This window comes from Medicago truncatula, chromosome 5 (assembly GCF_003473485.1).
Source record: "Medicago truncatula cultivar Jemalong A17 chromosome 5, MtrunA17r5.0-ANR, whole genome shotgun sequence".
Classification (NCBI taxonomy): Eukaryota; Viridiplantae; Streptophyta; class Magnoliopsida; order Fabales; family Fabaceae; genus Medicago; species Medicago truncatula.
The window spans coordinates 40,052,106-40,073,379 of NC_053046.1; the positions used below are offsets into that span (position 1 = coordinate 40,052,106).

General features: G+C 33.2%; 1 protein-coding gene across 3 annotated transcripts; it reads left to right on the top strand.

Annotated features, from left to right (window-relative positions):
- The first annotated feature begins 9,765 nt into the window (after positions 1-9,765).
- LOC11431858 (rho GTPase-activating protein 7) lies at positions 9,766-20,963 on the top strand. Of its 3 annotated transcripts, none has more exons than XM_024783684.2 (21): positions 9,766-10,376; positions 11,555-11,591; positions 11,778-11,854; positions 12,333-12,403; positions 12,484-12,707; positions 12,908-13,027; positions 14,565-14,642; positions 14,920-14,975; positions 15,251-15,320; positions 16,361-16,448; positions 16,591-16,834; positions 16,925-17,146; positions 17,572-17,910; positions 18,437-18,486; positions 18,646-18,706; positions 18,794-18,877; positions 18,963-19,076; positions 19,159-19,325; positions 19,424-19,493; positions 19,820-20,050; positions 20,346-20,963. In XM_024783684.2, exons 1-21 carry the CDS (start codon positions 10,323-10,325, stop codon positions 20,532-20,534), a joined length of 2,646 nt encoding a protein of 881 aa, XP_024639452.1. In that variant the 5' UTR covers positions 9,766-10,322; the 3' UTR covers positions 20,535-20,963. The 3 variants fall into 3 exon arrangements, with proteins under 3 accessions (XP_024639452.1, XP_024639453.1, XP_013454346.1); XM_024783685.2 differs by having other exon boundaries at positions 19,847-20,050; XM_013598892.3 differs by having other exon boundaries at positions 17,575-17,910.
- Positions 20,964-21,274: the final 311 nt, after the last annotated feature.

Consider the following 21,274-nt stretch of genomic DNA (forward strand, 5'->3'; position numbering starts at 1 on the left):
AAGCATATAACTGTTCTAATTTGTGAACATCTTCCTCGAAACTGATCATGGTATAGTCCTCTTCAACTGTACACCAAGACAAATCCAGCAACCTCGATTTGTTTAGCTTTCCAATCGAGTAATTGTCATTCAATTCCCATCAATCAAACGTAGAATTCTGAGCTGGCCCTCATTCTTTGAGTCTCAATAATCAGTTAGTAGTAAAATGGATAAATCTCATGTTCTGGACCATCCAATTTTATAGGAAGTATTCACGAGATGCCACCGAAAGAGGCACAACATGCTAGCTGCTTCACATCACATGATCTTGTCTTTATGATCACAATGCATTAAAAGACGAAAAAGGATCTATATAAGCTTGTTATTATGTGCCACATTCACAAAGCACCTTGCTCAGACAAATAATGGGTTCATTGTTTAGGGCATAATAGTCTTGAGTATCATATATGTATGTAAACATCATGCATATTCAAATGATTCAGCTTCACCATTTGAACCAGGTCTCAATCTAGATATATGTGAACAAATCTTCAAATAATCATAATTTGCTGAAGGCTTGAAAAATGTCTCTCATATTTTTTCCTCAATAATCTAGTGGTTTTGAATTTTTCATTATGTCAAAGCTATCTTATAATCTTACATAGATTTTCCTCTTAAAGACAATGGAAGTATTCACGAGAAGCCACCGAAAGAGGCACAACATACTTGTTCAGTCACATGATCTTGTCCTTCTCACAATGCATTAAAAAGACAGGACAAGAAATTATGCTATATATAGGCTTGTTATTCCCACATTCGCAAAGCTCCTTGCATTGCCTAATCCCTTTTCATCATAAAGGTTGCCCCAATAATTTCGTTTGCAAAGGGAACTACTACCATCAGGGCCGTCCCTAAGAATTCGGAGGCTCGGCTCTGGGAATGAAAAGAGGTCAGTTATAAAATCAAAACGTATTTTTTTTAAAAGAGCAATGTTCTATTTATATTTTTTAAAAGATAAATATAAGGTGTCGTATATATGCGGTACACCCAAAGGTGAAAATGACTACCGTATACATGAGAAACCCCCACCTAACACCAAAAGCAAGAGGACCTAATTCTAATAGGCCTAAAAGACTAAAACAAGGGGACAGAAAATGACTGGGGGTATTAAAAAAAATTGGATGACAGTAATACTAGTGGGTATTAAAAAAAATTTGAGGCCCATGACTGAGGGAGGCCCAGCTTTGTTGAGCTGTTTGCACCCCCTCATGGCCGGGCCTGACTACCGTAAACTAACATAAAAATTAAAAATTGAAATTGAAAAAAAAAATAAAGTTTTTTTTGTTCTTACGAGATTAGCGACAAACGTCTCATACACACTAATGATGAAAAGTGGTGAATTACAAGTTTGAATTTCAACCATACAAGGGACAGATCCAAAAACTTTCATTAGTGGAGACAATATAATATACTATAATTAATTGGGTCATGTTAACTTGTGCCCTTAAGGCTAAGGGCACAAATTAAGGATCTAAAAATGGAAATTAAAAATAAATTTTATATTAAAATATAACTTTTGCAATTTTTAAGATATTGAATGCACAAGTTTCAAGAAAAAACTTTTACATTTAGTTTCTTAATTTATGCTCCAATGACACGAGTTAACATTTCCCTAATTAATGTTATAAAAAATATATACCAATGCATATAAAAGTGATAAAATAATGATATAATCATTACTTTTTTAAGGGATATAAACATTACTAAATATTAGAGACTACAAAACTATATCATTTTATATCAAAAAAATTGAAGACACCTAAACATCTCTAAATTATTTTTCTCTAATGGCTTCATATTTTGAAATTATTGTTTGCTTTTTTTTTTCAACGCTGTGAACAAACAAACTTCAATAACTTATCTCTAATATCGTGTTGCTTTTTACATATAAAATTGCAAAAAATTGTTCGATAATATTAATAAAATTAATTTTAATGGAAAAATTAATAAAATAAAATTACCCAGCATCTCTTAACAAAATAAAAGAGTGAGTGGGTGCAGGTGCCACCAATGTTTGAACCTACATTCGTCCTTGATCTTTGCATATCAAATGTTTTTCCAGTTTCTTACCATTTAATTTCTATTTATGGATATTTTTTTAAAGTTATTATTGTAAACATTAATCGGTGTTATTTTCCTAAACAAATTGTTCAGTTAGAAGTAGACATCTTTTTTGTTTTGTTTTTTTACCTAAAGAAGCAAACAACATCTGTTTACTCACGAATACGTGCTATTTGGGATTTAAAACGGTTAACATTTTGATTGCATCAAGAAAACATTTGTTGACTATATATACATGATTGAGATACTTTTGGATTAGTGAGAAGCAGCTCTTAAGTTATGGATCATGATTCATGCATCAATTTTATTTGGAACAGAAGCACGTGCAACGGAATCAATTTATATGAAGCCTCCCCAGCTAGCACTTACATTATGGTGTTTGGTTGTGAAGAAAAAGCGACAGGATAGACGAGAAAGAGTATGAAAAGGGGGATATGAATGAGAAAATGTTGAAATTGGCTCAAAATTTTGTGATGAAGTTAATGGAAAAATTGTGACGTGATTTAATGCAGCTGTTTTTCATGTTTTTTATTCTTATAAAATTGTGGCACGGTTGGTTGAAGTTGAAATCGTGGCACGACTTTGCTTGTAGCTATCAACAATATAGTGTATGAATTGTAAATTGTGGCACGATCGAGGACAAAAAGCTTTCATAGTATAAATTTTCATAAATGTTAGACAATAAAACCTTACATTCATCCACCAATTCAACCTTCCACACAAATAAATTTCATCTCCACCTTTAATAACCTCTCTCAACGCCAATATCTAGCACCATCTACCACCACTACCACCACTTACCTCATCTACCACCACTACCACCACTTACCTCATCACCTAGCCTTCCACCAAATAGAATCTAATCTTCTCCCCCCAACCACTTCGCCATTTAAAAGCTCATTTATGTGCCAAAACATGACACTAAAGCTCCACCATTCTACCACCTTAAACTCCAAGATCACTTTTCTAGAAGGGCTATTTTTTTTAAGATATTTACTTTTTCCACCCTGTGGGTTTCCTCGCGCACCCTATTTTTTTCAAAAATATCCTTGAGTTTTCGGATTTTATAATCCGGAATGGTGTTTTCTTTTGTTAAAAAGTTAAAAAATGAGTAACGGATTTTTCCGGATTTTGTAATCCGAAAACTTCATAAAATAGGGGGCGTTACATGATGTTTCCGGATTACATAATCCGAAAACCCTCTAAACATCTTTTTTCAAGGTAAAACAGTTCGGATTATATAATCCGAACTGTATCAGCACAAATTCTAAACATGTTTGTAACATGGATAGTCATTTTAGGGACAATAATAATCTTCCTAACTCTCATCCTTCTGTTTTGGGTCATTGTTACCTGTTCTTAGTCAAAAATCGGGTTTTCAGACTACTTAATCGGATTGCTCCGAAACTTTCCCAGAAAATCAGAAAAAATTCAAGGACCGTGACTCCCAAAGAAGAGACTTCTTACGGGACTTTGCCCCTTAAAATCCAAAATTCTATCGTTTAGGACCATTTTTTTATTTTTCATATTCTCAAAAAAATCCGAAAAAATTTGCATTAGTTTTATTTGATTTTTAGAATTTTTTTGTGTTATTTTTATGATTTTATTTGACAAGTTTTTAGCATTTTTTACTTAGTTTTTTTTTTTTTTTAAAGCAAAACTCAAAACTGCTGAAATGTGAGAGAGTCTGATGGCTAATTATACATAAGAATTGTCCGGATTATAAAATCTGAAATAGTAAACATGAATCCGGATTTTAAAATTCGGAATGCACTAGGGCATTTTTTGAAATTTTACAGGGCGCGGGAGAAGGCCATAAGGTGGGAAAAGTAATTCCCTTTTTTTAATTCCTTTAAGCATAAACCTCTTTTCTCTTTAGGTAAACACATTTTGTCATAATAGACCTAATGGATTTTATGGGCCTCTTCACTTTCACCCCACAAAAAAATATTTAAAAAGATACTCAATTTTAAGATTAAGAACGGTACCTGAAATAGCTTTGAAAAAGGAGAGGAAGAATATCTACAGTGAGATTAAAACGACTTACAGGAGATTAGACGACCACTTATCAAAATGTTTTTACATTTCGAAGAAGACAATCTTTCTCCGATTCAATCAACCGCAAGGTTGCAAAATGGTAATTTACGGTCACCAATTAACAACCCCAAATATTTGAAAGGTAAAGACCCCACTTTGTTGTTCAACACAGACCATCTCATATAACCAAGATGACTCGACATTAACACCAACAAGTAAATTTTTGTGAAAATTTACCTTCAGCCAGAAAGCAACTCAAAAAGTAAAAAGTGTGACCTTTTTGGTATGGTTGCACCAACTCTTTTTACCCATGATCAACTTATCATCAGAAAACTAAAGGTGAGTGTCTCTCAAAGGTTTGTCGGTGTCCACTTGAAACTCGCAAAACTTTTCCAACATGATCTCCTTCAAAACTAAAGAGTTGAACTTTTCAGCTTGTATAAGAAATAGAAAACGGGAAAGAGGTTGTCGTTGTCTTGACCCACAAACTATCAAGAACTTGTCGACTGGGCTTCCATATACACAAACATATGGTGTGATTGTACTTAAACATTCGGACATTCAATACCTCCATTTAGATGGAAAATTCATCATTCTCATCGTAGAATCAAGATAAATCCAATCAACAAAATCATGAACCTTTTTAAAAACAACTTTCATCGTAACCAACTCTCTTTTTCTTCTTCTCAGCTTCGTCAATGATGAGTCAAGAATTGCTCATCATTTTTACTTATTATTATCATCATTCTTATAGGATAATCAAGATAAGACCAAACAACAAAATCAAAAACATTTTTCAAAATCAACTTTCAACATAATCAATTGATCTCTCTTTTTCTTCTTAGCTTCGCCAACAACCTCGTTCGCAATCAAGAATTGTTCATCATTTACTTATATTTGTTTTATCTTTCATTAGTACTACCGTTTAAACCGAGTAACGTTCCCCTTTTATAATTCCATTTATTGCAGCTGATTTAATTGTTGAATCAATCCAGTTTTGTTTTAGAAAAATAAAATAGAAAACTTTCTCATTATCCCTTATCATAGCATGTTGGTAGTCTCTGTCTCGCTTTGTGACAAACAATTTGCACCTAAACTTTTACTTTAAAGATTGAAAATGAATGAATAATAGGACCACCATTGATTTGATGGTGTCTAATGTGGTTGATTGAGTGGTGTTCCAAAAAGCTACCCTAAAGACAAAGGCTGGCAAATGTAAACAACTCTTTCATAGTTTCCTTGTTCTAACCGAACATGACAAATTGTCCAGAGCAGCATATATAACCGGTTACCTCCACATCCGGTAACTCTTGAACATCACTATATCTATGTTTTTTGTTTTCTTCAACCGCACAAGACAGTGGCAAGTTCTCTACATGAGAGTGACCAGTGCAATGGTGTTACCATAATAGGACTCAAATTCCTGTTCAATTCTTAATATTAATATTGATATTAATGGATTTGTTGCAGTATAAGTTAAGTATCAATTAATGAACGGTTTTAACTTTGACAGCTCCTTTCATAATGAAAACAAGATGAAAAGGAAAATAAAGAGGGCATGAGCCTCTAATATAAAGCTACAATTATGTGCCTATATATATATATATAGACATACTTTGTCTCATGTGTATAAATAAAATTGTTTTGCACCATATACAAGCGCAATTTTAGTCATTGAATCAACAAGTCACATTATATTTTATTTAATTTAATGATATGGTTTTTTATTTCAACGGTAGAAATTAATTTTAACATAATGTAATACACTTGTGCATCGTAGAATTGACATATATTTATAAGTAGGTTAATAGTGTTTTACCCCCTGTAATTTAGGTTATTTTCGGTTTTCACCTCTGTAAAATATTTTTTTTGAATTTTATCCTTGTAATTTGAAGATTTTTTGGTTTTGGACCTTCATGGAAAATTTCACTTCCTGTAATTTGAGCAAATTTAGGTTTACCCCCTTGTAATTTGAGCATATTTCGGTTTTCCCCACTTTTAATTTTAGCAAATTTCGGTTTACCCCCTATCATATCTTCGATTTTGTACAGCTAACATTCATGAAGGTCCAAAACCAAAAATCTTCAAATTACAAGGACGAAATCCAAAATAAAAAATTACAGGGGGTAAAACAAAAAATAACCTATATTACAGGGAGTAAAACACTATTAACCTTATAAGTATGTTTCTTGATCATCTTCCTTTTCTTGGTCTTTTATGTTTTTTATTGTGGGAAGTGCGCTTTGCATCACTGCCTCACTGTCATGATGATGATGATTTTAAGAAAGGGAATATTGATTTGGATAGTTCAAAATTATAAAAGGGAGAGTTGAATTAAGATTAAAATACCTTTTTTTTAAAATGATTGTTTCCATATAGTGTAAATTTATTCTTCATTATTTATCAAAAGTAATAAATAAAAATTGGAATAATTCAGTATTATTAGTTTTTTTAAACTATTCACTATTATTAGTAGACTTAAGGCATCACTGATTATTGATTAGTGGAAATTGATCCCCTGCAGCAATTTTAACAAATTCAGCAAAAAAAAAAATATATATATTTTGGCTAAAATATTAAAAATCAGAAAAGTCATATATCTAGTATGTATTGTGTGTATATCTATTCCAATATTCTATATAGATGTTGATCATAGAGCTTAATGATCATGTGCAGAACAGCAGTGGCAATCACGGATATATGGAGGAACAGAAAGATATTCCTAACAACACTATCCCAAACCTTCTTTAAAAAAAAAACACTATCCCTAACCTACTTTTTTTTTTTTTATCCACGGTGAAAAATTTAAAGCCTAGTTAATTAAGTTTGCCGTTTCTCGTTAAATATACACGTGAGTGAGGATTTATTTTGATCTCTCACAAAATATGTAGAAGACAAATTAGTCATCCATAAATAAAAAGACTATATTTCATCCTTACAAAATTAAGTTAAAATATTATATAAATCATTATTTACACTTGAATAGAAGGTAAACAGACAATAAACTGCGCCGCAACCTTTTTGGATCGCAACCAATCATCGTAAACACAACATCATTGACCTAGGAGACAAGACATTGTTATGCATGACCTTTTGAACTCTACGTAGAAGGTCAGCAGCCTCTGGTGCTAGGAAGCTGAAAGTGTCAAAAACAAATGGTACAAAAACATGTTGATTGTCAGAACACACTTTCTCATGTTTGGTCGCTTTGTTTGATGCAGTTTTTAGGGTTGCCTGACATAATTTAGTCAATAAATCAGTTTCTATCATTGAACTTAGGATGTGTATCGCTGATTTGACTACACCATTTTAACATTGTGGAACATAGAAAAAGTCAATATTTATTTAACTATTTTCTGATTTCATACAAATTAAAAAAAAAATGTATAAATGAAAAAGATAAAATATTGTGTTTGCTAAGTTATCACTATCAAACATTGATGTACTTTGAGTCGAAAATAAAAGTAATGATGCACTTATCATTCTATAAATGCAAAGTGCACTATATTAACTTAAGAGTGATACATGTAATATTAATTAAAGATAAATTGACAAAATAAAATTAATGTTAAATGGAAAGCTAAAGGTATCAATTATTTTTTCCTTCAACCCTAAAAAAATAATATTTTTTCCTTGAAAAAGAAGAAGATATTTTTTATTTTGCAAGTAAGTCGGTTATTATAAGACGTAGAAAGTTTTTAATCGAAATTGTACCAATTTATGGGTAACATATTTGACATTTTTGTTTATTCTAAAAAAAATATTTGACATTTTTGTTTTTTTAAGAGATCATATTTTGACATCTAGTCCCTTCATAAGAAAATTGACATCTAGTTTTTACATATATGTACGATTCCTTCTATTATTTTTCTACTTTTAACTAAGCCTCATATAGCGCCTTAGGTTAGAGTAGGGGTGGGAATAAGCCAGACAGAGCTAGGCTTTGGAAGGCTCGAGTCTGGCATGCTAAAGTTTTTGAAGGCCTAAGCTTGACATGCGGCTTGTTGTAGGCTTACTTTTTAGGTCTAAATCCGGCCTTCTGAAAGTATGATACGGTTTGCTAGCCTGTTTAAAAGCGTACTTCATATGAACATCTTTAAATAAACAATGAGATCTAAGTTTAAATAGACCAGCAAACTAATATTATCAATTAGATTAAACTCTTTTTTGATAATCAACATGAGTTTTTAGAAAATTTGACTATATATTGTATCATATTTCAATTCTAGTTTATAATAATACATTTAAATATACAAAAAATTAATGTATATTAATAAGTTGAAATTACTAAAAAAAATTATCAAATTTTTATTTTAATTAAAAGTACAAAATATAATATAATAATAAATAATATTATTCATATTTACTTAAAAAGGCCGACCTAATAGACCCAAAAGACTTTTTGAATGGCATATGGTCTGACCTTTTAAGCTAAATAAGTCTCTAAAAAAGCCTATGTCTTTTTTATTTAAGAAAAGAGTCTGATCTAGCATAGACTAAATTGTCGGTTCCTGTAGGCTGATCTAACCTATTCCCATCCCTAGGTCAGACCTTGCACATTTTTTTTTTGTTTGTTTTTGAGAATGCATTGAACCAAACTCTACTTAGTCTATCAGTGAAGAGTTAGGCACATAAATTTTTTCCCGCAAACGTTTTTTTTTATTGGGACTTAAATTATATTAATTTTTTGGGCTCATTTTAACTTATTTAAGGGATGTTTTAAGTTTATTTTTTGAAAAATAAATTTCTTAAGTGTTTGCTTGGAATCACACCGCGTTTGAAAAAATATTGTAGTATCGTGATTTAGTTGAATATTTTTAGTTAGAAATTTGTAATCGACAATACAATATTTTTAAAAAATTTTTAATTTTAAAACATAGAATTTGTATTGAAATAGGAATTTAGAAAAGTCGAGATAACAAAAATATTATAAAACTAAAAAAAGTGTAATACCATCCTGTCAAAAAAAGAGTGTAATATCAGTGTATTCATCTTTCTCATAAAAACGATCAATGTATTTATCTTTAAAATGTAAAAAATTACACGATCTTTTATTTTTATCTCGTATACATTGATCTTTCAGCCGGCATTTCTCATAATATACGTTTTACATTATAGATAATTCTCATATTACACGAGATAATACATTTTATTTTTACACGATGACATTTCTCATATATATTACTACACAATCCCATTTTGAATTTTTTTCTATAATGTATAATGCCTTATTTTTTGTTTTTGTTTTGTAGTTTAATGGCTAAAATGCCTTAATACATACTTTAAATTTCACAAAGAAAACTTTTATTAAAAATCAGTACATCAATAATTCAAACAAATATTTATTTTGTTTGATTCTTCAATCAATGTTTTGAGACAGTAAATAAATAAGGAAGTTACAAAAAATAAAAGAGGTGGATGAATATTTGAATTATCACACTCACACACACGACACACACCAAATCCAACCATCCATACATGAAACAACTTATTTATGTGTTTAGGTAACATCCTTAACTTATTTACATCCACTTACCCTTGTAAATGTTGGTGACGTGGCATATTTTCATTGGACACTTACCTGACAAGACTTAAACTTGACTATATCAGACCCAATATCACTTTCTCTCTCTACCCTTCTCTATCTCTCTCTATCATTTTCTCTCTCTAGTTTCTTCTCAAACCAAAAACTACTCTCTGGTAGAAGTAGGTGAAAAGCAAAGAACCCATCTTTGTTTTTTCACATTAACATAATAACTACTGTTCCTTCCTCATCTCACCTAATCCAAAAACACAATCAGAGGAAAAAACTGCGAGAAAATCAATTGGAAAGTGACACAAAATTTCACCCCAGAAGGGAAGGGTTATACCCTTATGTGTTTTTTTCTCAAAAGGGTATCATAAAGTTGTGATTATTTTCATGAATCTGATGGTAGCATCAAGTACTTAGTATTGAAAGTTTGTGGCTTTTTAGTTAGATCTTAGTGATTTTGGTTTTGTTGATGTTGGGGTTGGAGTTTGCTTTTGGATCTCTATGATGGGTTGATTGGATTGGGGACAAAGATTGATTTTTTTGGTGTTTGGAAATTTTAAGGTTTTTTTTTTGAATGTGGTGTTTTTGAGGTTGATGGTGTTTGAAATTAGTGGTAATGGCAATGTTGGTTCATCAGTGATATATTGTGGAAATGTCTGCTTCTTTAGCGGCTTTTGAGAGACCGAGACCTGGGGCTTCTAATACGGTATGTTTTTCTTTTGGAGGGAATTTATCAGATTTAGCCATTTTTAATTTTTTGATTAAGAAAATATTCTATTTTTAGATAATTGGAATTTGAGTTTGAGTATGAAGTTCTGATTTTTAAAGGGGTTGATTTATTGAATGAATTAGGAGTATTTGGTTTGATTCATTTTTGTGTTAGTTTAGTTGAAAATGTGGCCAAAGGAGTGAAGGAAATTGAGTAGGGTTTGGAGATTCAATTTCCTTGTTAAGTGTTGAGGCTAGATTAGGAATTGTGTGCTGAGTGTGTTTTATCTTGGTCTTGTTAAAATTAGGATTTTTAACTACATAGGATTAGGAAGCTAAGAGTTAGCTTATCATATGTTTGGTTTCACGTTCGAGACTTCAATCATGTGTGTTAGACCATATTTACCACAATTTCATTGAAGCTTCAAAAATAAGCTTTGCATCAATGTATTTTTTCACCTTGATTTTGGTGAATGCGCTGCAGAAATAAACGTATGCTTAGTAATCATTACGTCAAATGTATTTGGTCCAAAATTGTATTTGTATCAAATACATTTGACTTAAGATGGGAGGGGGTTACATGTTAGGAAGGCGGAAGACTATAAAATATAAACTTAACAAACAAATTGGCAAGTGAGACAAGTAGAAAAAGAAACGTATTAAACGATATGTAACCTATTATATAATTAAATGAAACCTGTTTTATTCATGCACTTGCCGAACTATATCTTTATTCTTCAATAAGAGGAAAGCAAGTGAGGGGTAACCTTGGCGCAACTGGTAAAGTTGTTGTCATGTGACTGAAAGGTCACGGGTTCAAGTCCTGGAAACAGCCTCTTGTATAAAAAACAGGGTAAGGCTGCGTACAATACACCAATAATGGTGGGACCCCTTCCCGGACCCTGCGTATGCGGGAGCTTTAGTGCACCGGGTTGCCCTTTTAAGAGGAAAGCAAGTAAAATCATAGTGGGTAGTTGACATGAAGGAATAGGCTAGAGAGATTCTGAATGATGTTAATCTTTGTAATTCCTTTCTCCCCTTATATGATGCGCTATTAGTATTTACTAAAGGATAAAATTGGTTTTTCTGTTTTAGTTTTTATTTTTACTTTTTTAGTATGTATTTTGGTCATAGTCGTTTGACTGGGTTAATTTCCAACACATTACTATTTTGCAGGTTTTCAAAAGTGGCCCACTTTTCATATCTTCCAAAGGTTAGTGGCCATATACCTCCCCCTGTATTTACAAGGTTTTAAGTCATGGTTATAGTTGTGGTAGCCTATCAATCTTTGTTCTTGCGGAGAATCAAGATCAACTGATTTTTTAATTATATTTTGGTAGTTCCTGTTTTCTGTCAATGTTATGATATAGGAATTCATCAATGCTTTCCTATTTTGTAGGAATAGGATGGAAATCATGGAAGAAGCGGTGGTTTATACTCACACGCACATCATTGGTTTTCTTCAAAAATGATCCGGTTAGTATCACTCAAATCTTTCCTATGATTCTTAAGATCTTAACATGGATAGTTTTTGTGTTCATTTCTTCCCTTCTGTTGTTCTACTTCTGAATAATGCAACTCTCTAATTAAACAGACATGGGTATATATCATTCTTTTAAAACACAAAAGCGTACAGTGATAAGTGATTGGTTAAGCTTACTTGATATATTAACATTCTATGGATATAGTTAGTGCCAATTTGTTTTTCGAAGCTCTTCTATGTTTCTATAAGCTGTTCTAAACAGTCACGAAAGTACTTGTGCTAGTAGGCAAGCTCAAATAAGTCAATTCAATTAGGCCCTTAGTGTAAGATGTGACTATAGAGTGTAGACCTTTAAATGATCGGCAATAATGTAAACAGTTCTACTAATTTGGTGCTTGCTTCATTTACTCAAATACTCGTGAATTGGTTTTGCCATTATCTATGACTGAATTTTCTTTATTGATCATGTAGAGTACCCTTCCTCAGAGAGGTGGGGAAGTAAACATGACACTGGGCGGTATTGACTTGAACAATTCAGGAAGGTATGTCTGGAATTTTTATTTTTTATGTGGGGTTGTGAGTTTTGATGATCTGTTTTGAAATTGGGAATGTTATTTTTCAGTGTTGTTGTTAGAGAAGACAAAAAGCTTCTTACAGTATTATTTCCAGACGGGCGTGATGGTCGAGCGTTCACCCTTAAGGCAGAGACTTCGGAAGACTTGTTTGAATGGAAGACAGCTCTTGAACAAGCCCTTGCACAAGCACCAAGTGCTGCCCTTGTTATGGGACACAATGGAATTTTCAGGAACGATACAACTGATTCTATTGACGGGTCTTTCCATCAATGTTCGTATTCGTTATTAATTGAATCTTGTTCACTTGTTTAAAGTTTATAAACTTATTTTTGCTTCATGCCAATAATAATATTGCTTTTGCTATTAAAAATTTATTTATTGGTTTTTGCAGATTTTCGTAATTTTAGATTTTTATTTAGATAGCAAACAACCTGCAGAAGTCATTTTTTCTATTTCTTCTTGTGCTTCCAGGGAGAGACAAGCGTCCAGTTAAGTCTTTGGTTGTTGGAAGACCGATTCTGCTAGCACTTGAAGATATTGACGGAGGGCCGTCTTTTCTTGAAAAAGCTCTTAGGTTTCTAGAGAAGCATGGTAAGTTATGATCTTGTATTAAGTGTTTCCTTTATATTTCATTTCATCTTTTGTCATTCATAATTCAAATTTTAGTAGTTATTACCGGTAAAGTTTTATTTCATCAGTAAGCAAAAAACTTATTGGCTAGTAGGCGGGGACATATCTAAAAACGATTGAATCAAATGGGGAACCGAAAATACTTATTAATAAATATTAAATATATATCTTTTTTAAAATTTTGTAGCAATTAACTCAACTAAAATTATAATTAAATAACGTCTTACACATATAATTGAAAGTACACTTATAAGAGAAACATTTGCTTGCTTTTTCATGCATATACAATATAGCAGCTACTGCGGCGCTATATTGCTATAGCGTAGCGGAATTTAGACAAACCACTATTGTTTCTCAATTCACTAAAATAATACGAAACTGTGAGAGTTAACTTAAAATCAAGATCTGCAGGAATCGTGGCACGATTGCTGGGCAACGTGGCACGATGGAGGTTTTAGTTTTTGAGGCAAGGCACTGGAAAAATCGTGGCACGATGGGGTCGCATCGTGGCACGATGGTGCGCTGGCGGCGAATAACAGAAACGTATTTTTGGGTGCAGATTTGTTCCAAATTTTAAGCGAAACTTTTACTATAAATATAGACCTTGTATCAGAGCAAACTTGGAGATAGAGGGGGGCTGAAACAAGGGTTTAGAAAGGCAACAACAAAACTAGGGTTTGTATAGAGTTTGTCTCTTCGAAACAAACACTAGGGTTTGTGGGTTGATTCACCTTGGGAAACACTATTAGGATTGAGTCTCTTGGTTACGGGAAGAGGCTGGGACTTTGGGTAGAATTAGGCAGGAGACTTATTCTTGTAACCCATTGATTTCTCTTTGTAACGTTACTCATCATATAGTGGATCGGAGGGCTGCTCTCTCCTCCAGACTAGGTCAATTTGGACCGAACTGGGTCAACAAATTCTTTTGTGTTCTTCTCGCCGTTGTTTTCTACTTTTGGCTTGTATTTAATTGTTCCATACACTTTGTTTTGGTTGCTTGATTATCTCTTGCTCCACACATCAAGTTGTTATTGGTGTGATTTTCATCGAATTCGCAACAGAAACATTGTCAAATAGTGGGTATAGCGGCACTATTATGTAGCGAAATTTTAACTTTCTGCTATTTCCCGCTATCGGAGATTGACAACACTTTAACCATGAGATATGACGTGTCACTGTTACAATTTGTTATACAATTTAAGCCAAAGCGGCATCTGCGATCCCATATGCAGTGGTGAGAACCACATGAATTTCACCCAATAGAGAGGGAATGTTGGAAAAGTTATAATGCAATTACTTCATAAAATTTGCGCTTCTGCAAATGGCCTTGAATCTCGGTAATGGAAATAGAACTTCTGAAACTTTATATAAAATCATTGGGGTTCAATCGTTGAAGCTCATTGGAAAAACTCCTTAGTGTAAAAGTTAGAATGCCCTAAGCATTGTTTAATGCTGCAATGCATAAATACTGCTTAATGTTTAAAACATGTTTTTGCAGGAACTAAAGTTGAAGGAATACTGCGGCAATCTGCAGACGTTGAGGAAGTAGACCGCAGAGTTCAAGAATATGAACAAGGTACCAGCAATTTTCTTAAATGCTCTAAGCATTAAGTGCATTTGAAGGTTGTTCTGTTGTGAGACCTTTCTTGCTTTCCATATTACAAACAAAGTATGGAGCAGCTTTTTGTATCAGTCAACATCTACATAGAACCAATGTTATAATTATTTTCATTGTTGAACCTTCTATGGATGAATGAAAGACCGTTGAGGATATTATTTAGGCTTAAACTTGATTTTCGTTTATGGATATTTTTGCATGAAACTTAGGAATGACTTGTTTTTTATATTTTCAGGAAAGGTTGAGTTTGATGCAGAGGAAGATGCGCATGTTGTTGGTGACTGTGTTAAGGTATTAATGCTAGTTTTGATCACAGTAAAGCCCCTCTTCTTGATAATAGGAAAACTTATTTCTTTACTAACTTTTCTCTAACTATAGTAAAGCCCGTCCTTTTCAATTATGTTTTCCTGCAATATTTTATCAGCTTAAATGATCATTAAAACTCTGATTTGAAAGCAATTACTATTTTAATACAATTATTTAATATGAATCCTTGATTACTTTTCTTGAGTTCTGTTAGGTTATATACATTTTATTGAATGACTTTCACCTTGGTCAATTTACAGCATGTTCTAAGGGAGCTTCCCTCCTCTCCAGTTCCAGCTTCATGCTGTACTGCTCTATTGGAGGCTTATAGTAAGTTTATCTCTGCTTATTTTCTCTATAATCATATGATTTTAAAAACAAATGGTATATGATAGTCTTATGAAATGCTGCTTATTGCTCTGTTTGTTTTTGCTCATTGTGTTGGTTTTTGTTCGTTCTTATGATTTGTTAGATAACCCTAATATCTAGTTAGTTAATGTTGAGAAGTCTCACATTCAATGTGATATGGATTGAAAAATATTCATAATTGGGGGGACATTTCTCACCTTTTAAAGCTGGTTTTGTGACGATGAGTTAGGCTCAATTCAAAATCTAAGACAGTATCAGATCCTATCCAAGATATGTTGGGCCACCTGTTATCGTGTCACTCGGATCACGCTCCATATGTTCAGTCCTAGGCGTGGAATCGTTTTTCCTATTCTTTGGGTGAATATAGAACTTCATTCACTGCCTTGCTCAACAAGCTTCGGCATCTAGATTGTTCTGCTGTGCTCAAGAAACTACAACAGTTATTTAAGCTCAGCCAGCTTGGTATAAGTTAGTTAGGCTCAGCCAGCCTGTTTCTGTGTCACCTGGCATTGACAGTTATAAACTGTCTTAGTTTTAGGAGTGTATTTTAATCCCAATATGTTTGTAGGATGAGCTCAATATAAATCATTGTAATCTGAACTTTGCAGTTTGGTTTTTTCATTATTTAGCTTATTTTGAATTGAGACAACCTAGATTAGGTTATGAATTCTACATTTTGAAAATTTTAAATTTGTAGACTAAGTTCAGCATTTTAGTGCAATTTCTTGAATGTCTTGTTATATATATGAGAAAGACACCTCTTGTTATCACGGAGGATTTATCATAAATCCAAATGCCAAATGTTTTTCTGGACTTTAAGTTATCTCATCAACTTGATTCCATCTTATCTATGATGTGATATATCTGATGCTTTTAGTTTTTTTCGTTCCTTAACTTTCAATTGTCAGATTTTGTTGTACTGCTCTATACCTCTAGTTCTTTGCATGTGAATCTATGCTTATAGAAGTTCATATATTTGTTGCTGTTTTTTATTTTACAAGGAATTGATCGCAAGGAGGCTAGGATTAATGCAATGCGCTGTGCTATATTGGAAACCTTTCCAGAGCCAAATCGACGTTTGTTACAGAGGTCCTCTCTCTCTCTCTCTCTCTCTCTCTCTATATATATATATATATATATATATATATATATCTCAAAAGCTCTAAAACATACATATCAAGTTCTCCACAGTTTCTTCTTAGTCTAATTATTGTCATCTCTACCTTCGCAGAATTTTGAAGATGATGCACACAATCGCTTCTCATTCTAACGTGAATAGGATGACTGCTTCTGCTGTTGCTGCTTGCATGGCACCCTTGCTCTTGCGGCCTCTGTTGGCTGGAGAATGTGAGCTGGAGGATGAATTTGATGTTAGTGGTGATAGCTCAGCTCAGCTTCTTGCCGCTGCTAATGCCGCGAATAATGCTCAAGCAATTATTACCACTTTGTTGGAGGAGTATGAGAATGTATTTGATGTAAGAAGCCCTCAATCAATCTATATTCGTAAGATTAATTGCTTTCTGGTTTGTGTATATATAGAGCCTAATTTCTATCTGCTGTTTCAGGAAGAAAATATACAGAGATGTTCCATTTCAGCTGATTCTCGAGTTGAAAACAGCGGGTCTGAAGATTCAACTGATGACGATAATATAGACGTAAAAGAAAATGGTTACCATGATGCAGAGAATGAAAATGATCAAGAGACAGATGATGATGCTGATCGTGTTCACAGTGGAAAATTAAGTGAAAGTAGTGGTTATGCTGGCAGTGATCTTTATGATTACAAGGTTATCTTATACTGCATCCTATTCCATCCCTTATTCTGATCCTGTGTGATGTATTCTTATTCAGACCCTGTTTGGAAAACAACTTAATTAAGCGCTTATAAGCACAAGCACTTATCACATAAGTGCTTCCTTGTTAGGTATTTCTATAATAATAGATAAATAAAAAAACAAATTGATTTTCTATATACTATAAGTTGCTTTCTTAAACTATCCTTGTGTGCTTATGGAAATGAGCTGAAAACAATGTCATAAGTTCATTCCATAAGCTCTCCCAAACAGTATCACAAGTTCTTGTCTCAACAGATAATTTTAAATAAGTCAATCCAAACAGGCCCTAAGTATTCAATTTCTGTTCTTTTTTGCTATGTAGATCATTGCAATGTTCTTTTTCCCTCTTTCCCTTAATTTTTTGTGTGCCCTTGCAGCAGGCATTTGGAGGAGATGATTCTGATGTTGGATCCTCTACTAGTAATCATGCTCAGGCTGAAAATTCAAATCTGAATACTGTTCCTGATACCCATCTGTCTGAGGATAAAAGCAAGCAAAGAAAGGTCAATGAGAACGTAGTTGATGATGATCCACCAATTGTGTTGCCTTCCACAGAATCTTATCGTTCCATGGGTGAGATTTTATCTTCAATGGACCCTGGCAACCATTTACCTGTGATTGAGGCGCAATCAGGTACTGGAAAGCAAACAACTGGTAAAACTAGCAGTGGCACAAGCTTTAGTACTAAGCGGTCAACGTTCTGGGGCAGGAGCAATGTGAGTTTGTTATTTTTTGACCATTAACTTTCTAACAACTTTGTAGGAGATCCAAACTTATGTTGTGAATATAGAATGCGAGTTGTTATTAGATTTTGGGACAATTCTATTTTATCTGTTTGTAGAGTTTGTTGCGTGAGACTTTTGTGCTACATTGATGATATACTTGCTATGAGCTAGCAATTTAAATATGCTAACTTATGGTCTGTCTGTTACAGGTTTTTTTTGTGACTTTTTAAAATAAAATATCACTTTTAGGAGTTTTAATCCGATGTCAATTTTTTTTAAACGAGAATCTAAAAAAATCGAAAAACACCTTCAAATAAGTTTTTTTGAGTAGTTTCTCTTGAAAATTATTTTTCAGTAACTGTGTTTTTTAAGAGTAATTTTCATTATGGTATACAAACACAAAATTGTTTTAGTTTTTTCTTTCTTTCCTTTTTTAGTTTTTCTTTTCTGCTTAGTTTTCTAGTTGTGTCCCTACCTTAAGTATTTGGCATCTTATAATTTTTTCTGATTTAAACAGCCGAGGAAGTCACCGTCAGTGGAATCAGTTGATTCTTCTGGAGAAGAGGAGTAAGATTCTTAGCTTTGAACTGATTTTTTCATTGGTTAAATGCGATTCTTGTTAGAGTTAAGAAATATTATTGGATTGTTCTTTGCATTATGCGATTTTTTTCCACTTTGTATTTTTACCTTGAGAAAGCATAAACACGGTACTTTTGATGTTTGCAGGCTTGCTATTCAGAGGCTAGAGATTGCAAAAAATGATTTGCAACATAGAATTGCAAAGGAGGTATGTTTATTTTCTAGCTTATTCTATGCCATATCACATAATGCTGATGTTTGGTCTTTAATGGAGTTGGTCTTGTTTTCATTTTAGGCTAGAGGCAATGCTATTTTACAAGCAAGCTTAGAGAGAAGGAAACAAGCTTTGCATGAACGACGCTTGGCACTTGAACAAGATGTACTAATCTTTTTATCTATTTACCTATTCCTCTATTTGAATTGTTGCGTTTCTTATTTGATCTAACTGATTTTTAACTTTAAAGGTTTCAAGATTGCAAGAACAGTTGCAAGCTGAGAGGGATCTTAGAGCTGCATTGGAAGTTGGTTTGAGCATGTCTTCAGGACAGATTTCCAATTCACGTGGGATGGATTCAAAGGTCTTTTTATTTTCGTGACTTTTTTTCCCCTTTTGATTGCTTTCATAGTACAAATAATCTTATGAAATCTACTTATGTAAAGACAAAGGCTGAACTAGAGGAGATTGCACTTGCTGAAGCTGATGTGGCTAGGTTGAAGCAAAAGGTTGCGGAACTTCACCATCAACTTAATCAGCAAAGACAGCATCACTATGGTTCAGTTACAGACGTAGGTGATCGATACCAGCATGCCCAGAATCTTCCTCAACCGTGAGTATGCTGACATATGTTATCTTTAATGATTGTGTGGAATAAAGTGATTTTTTGAAAACCTTGTGAACTTATATAAGGCTATCTATCATATGCAGGAGATTTCTTCAGCAAGATTTTGATTCAACCCTTGCATACTGTAATCATGAAAGGAAACAAAGGACTGAGGTATGTCTTGTAATTTGTTTTTCGGAACAAAAAAAATAAAAAATCAGAATGGAAAGGTTTGTGCAACTGTGCATAAAAGTGGACTTGTAGTTTTATTTTCGCCTCAACCGATCTTTGTGAATGTTAATAAGTAACTTGCATTTTTAAAGCCTGAAAGTAAATTTTAAATAATCTGAATGACTTTATTATAATGGCCTCATCTTAACATGAAAATTTTAATGCAATCTATCCTTTACTGATTGTTCTTTTTTGTGATAAAATTAATCCATTTCTTGTGCTTGTTATATTCATTTATGGTTTTGAGGGCTCTTGCTTCAATAACACAGGTAAACTTTGGCTTTTCATTTAAACAGGAGAGTGGGTTGGGCTCTGATTGGAGGAATATCAAAGGACAAGTATTGGCTTCTGGTAATGGTAGTAGGCAGCCATCTCGGAAGCCATTTATAGACTCGAGTCCTAGTGATTCAAAAAGCACCGAGGCATCGACAAGCATGTCTGTTGATGAGCTTGGTGTTGTTGATTCTGGCTCAGTGCCTTCCACTTCAAGGGCAGCAGAGGTAAGAGTTAAGGTCAAGGATTGTACCTTAAAATCTATTACCATCATTTTATTATAACCAGTGTTGTCAAATAGCAGCTATAGCGCAATAAAATTTGAACAAATCACTATTGTGCTCCGATACGCTATATAAAACAAATTGTTGTCGGCTATAGCACTTTAGCATATCGGAATTTGATCAAGCTACTATTTTCCGCGATCTCCATTTGACAACACTGGTTGTAACCGAGTTCCTTCCAGGTCATAACTTCAGTAACTCCACCAGGAACTAATATAGTAGCAATCATTGGTTTCAGGTGACAGAATATAATGGAAGACATCCGTCTGTAGCATCTTCGACATTAGTAGAGTTAACAACTCGTCTCGATTTTTTCAAGGAAAGGCGTTCGCAGTTGATGGAACAGCTTCATAACCTTGATTTGAACTATGGTTCTACCACTTCCCAAGACATGGTCTACAAACCAACATCACCATCATGGAGTTGACTGGCCAAATAACAACTTCATAATAATCCTTGGTGAAGAATTTTGGCTTGACATGTTGTATATCCTTTGACTCATTGCATATATTTGTATCCTTATCCTTTGTGGTCTCAATGTACTGCTTCATTCTCTTTGTTCCCATTAATTTCTATTTTTTCCTCTTTTGGTAGTGAAAGGTTGTTGGAGTTGAAATGCTTTCTTTTTGGTCACCAGTTTTTTTTTTTTTTTTTAATCTTTTTTATTTCCTTTGTTACTTTAGGGGAGGAGGTGGAGTTTGTGTTGAAATTACATGTTATGTTAATAGATAGATGGGAGAATTTTGTTGTTGAACAAAACAACTTCAATGAGGAAATATTAGTAATGTTTTGGCAAATTCTTTGTATTGCAATTGCCACTAATGTCAATCTATGTGAAAATGATTGTTATGTTATACTGTGATTATACATCTAGTAGGTTGTTCATGGTGCAATTAGCTTATGTTTTTGGTATAACACTTATTTTAGGTGCTCACTAATGTAGTTAAGCTCCTTTCTACTATAATTATGAAAACATGTGTATTCATGAGTATAAGAGATATTTCAACCTAAACATAGTAGTATACCCTAAAAAAGGAGGGCACTTATATATAAAGATAATACAATACTAACCAAGGATAATGTGTATGCAAAAACAGAAAAATGTATACATTCTCTTATGTTACGCAATGTATAGGATTCACTTATAAATGAACGTGTAACTGACAT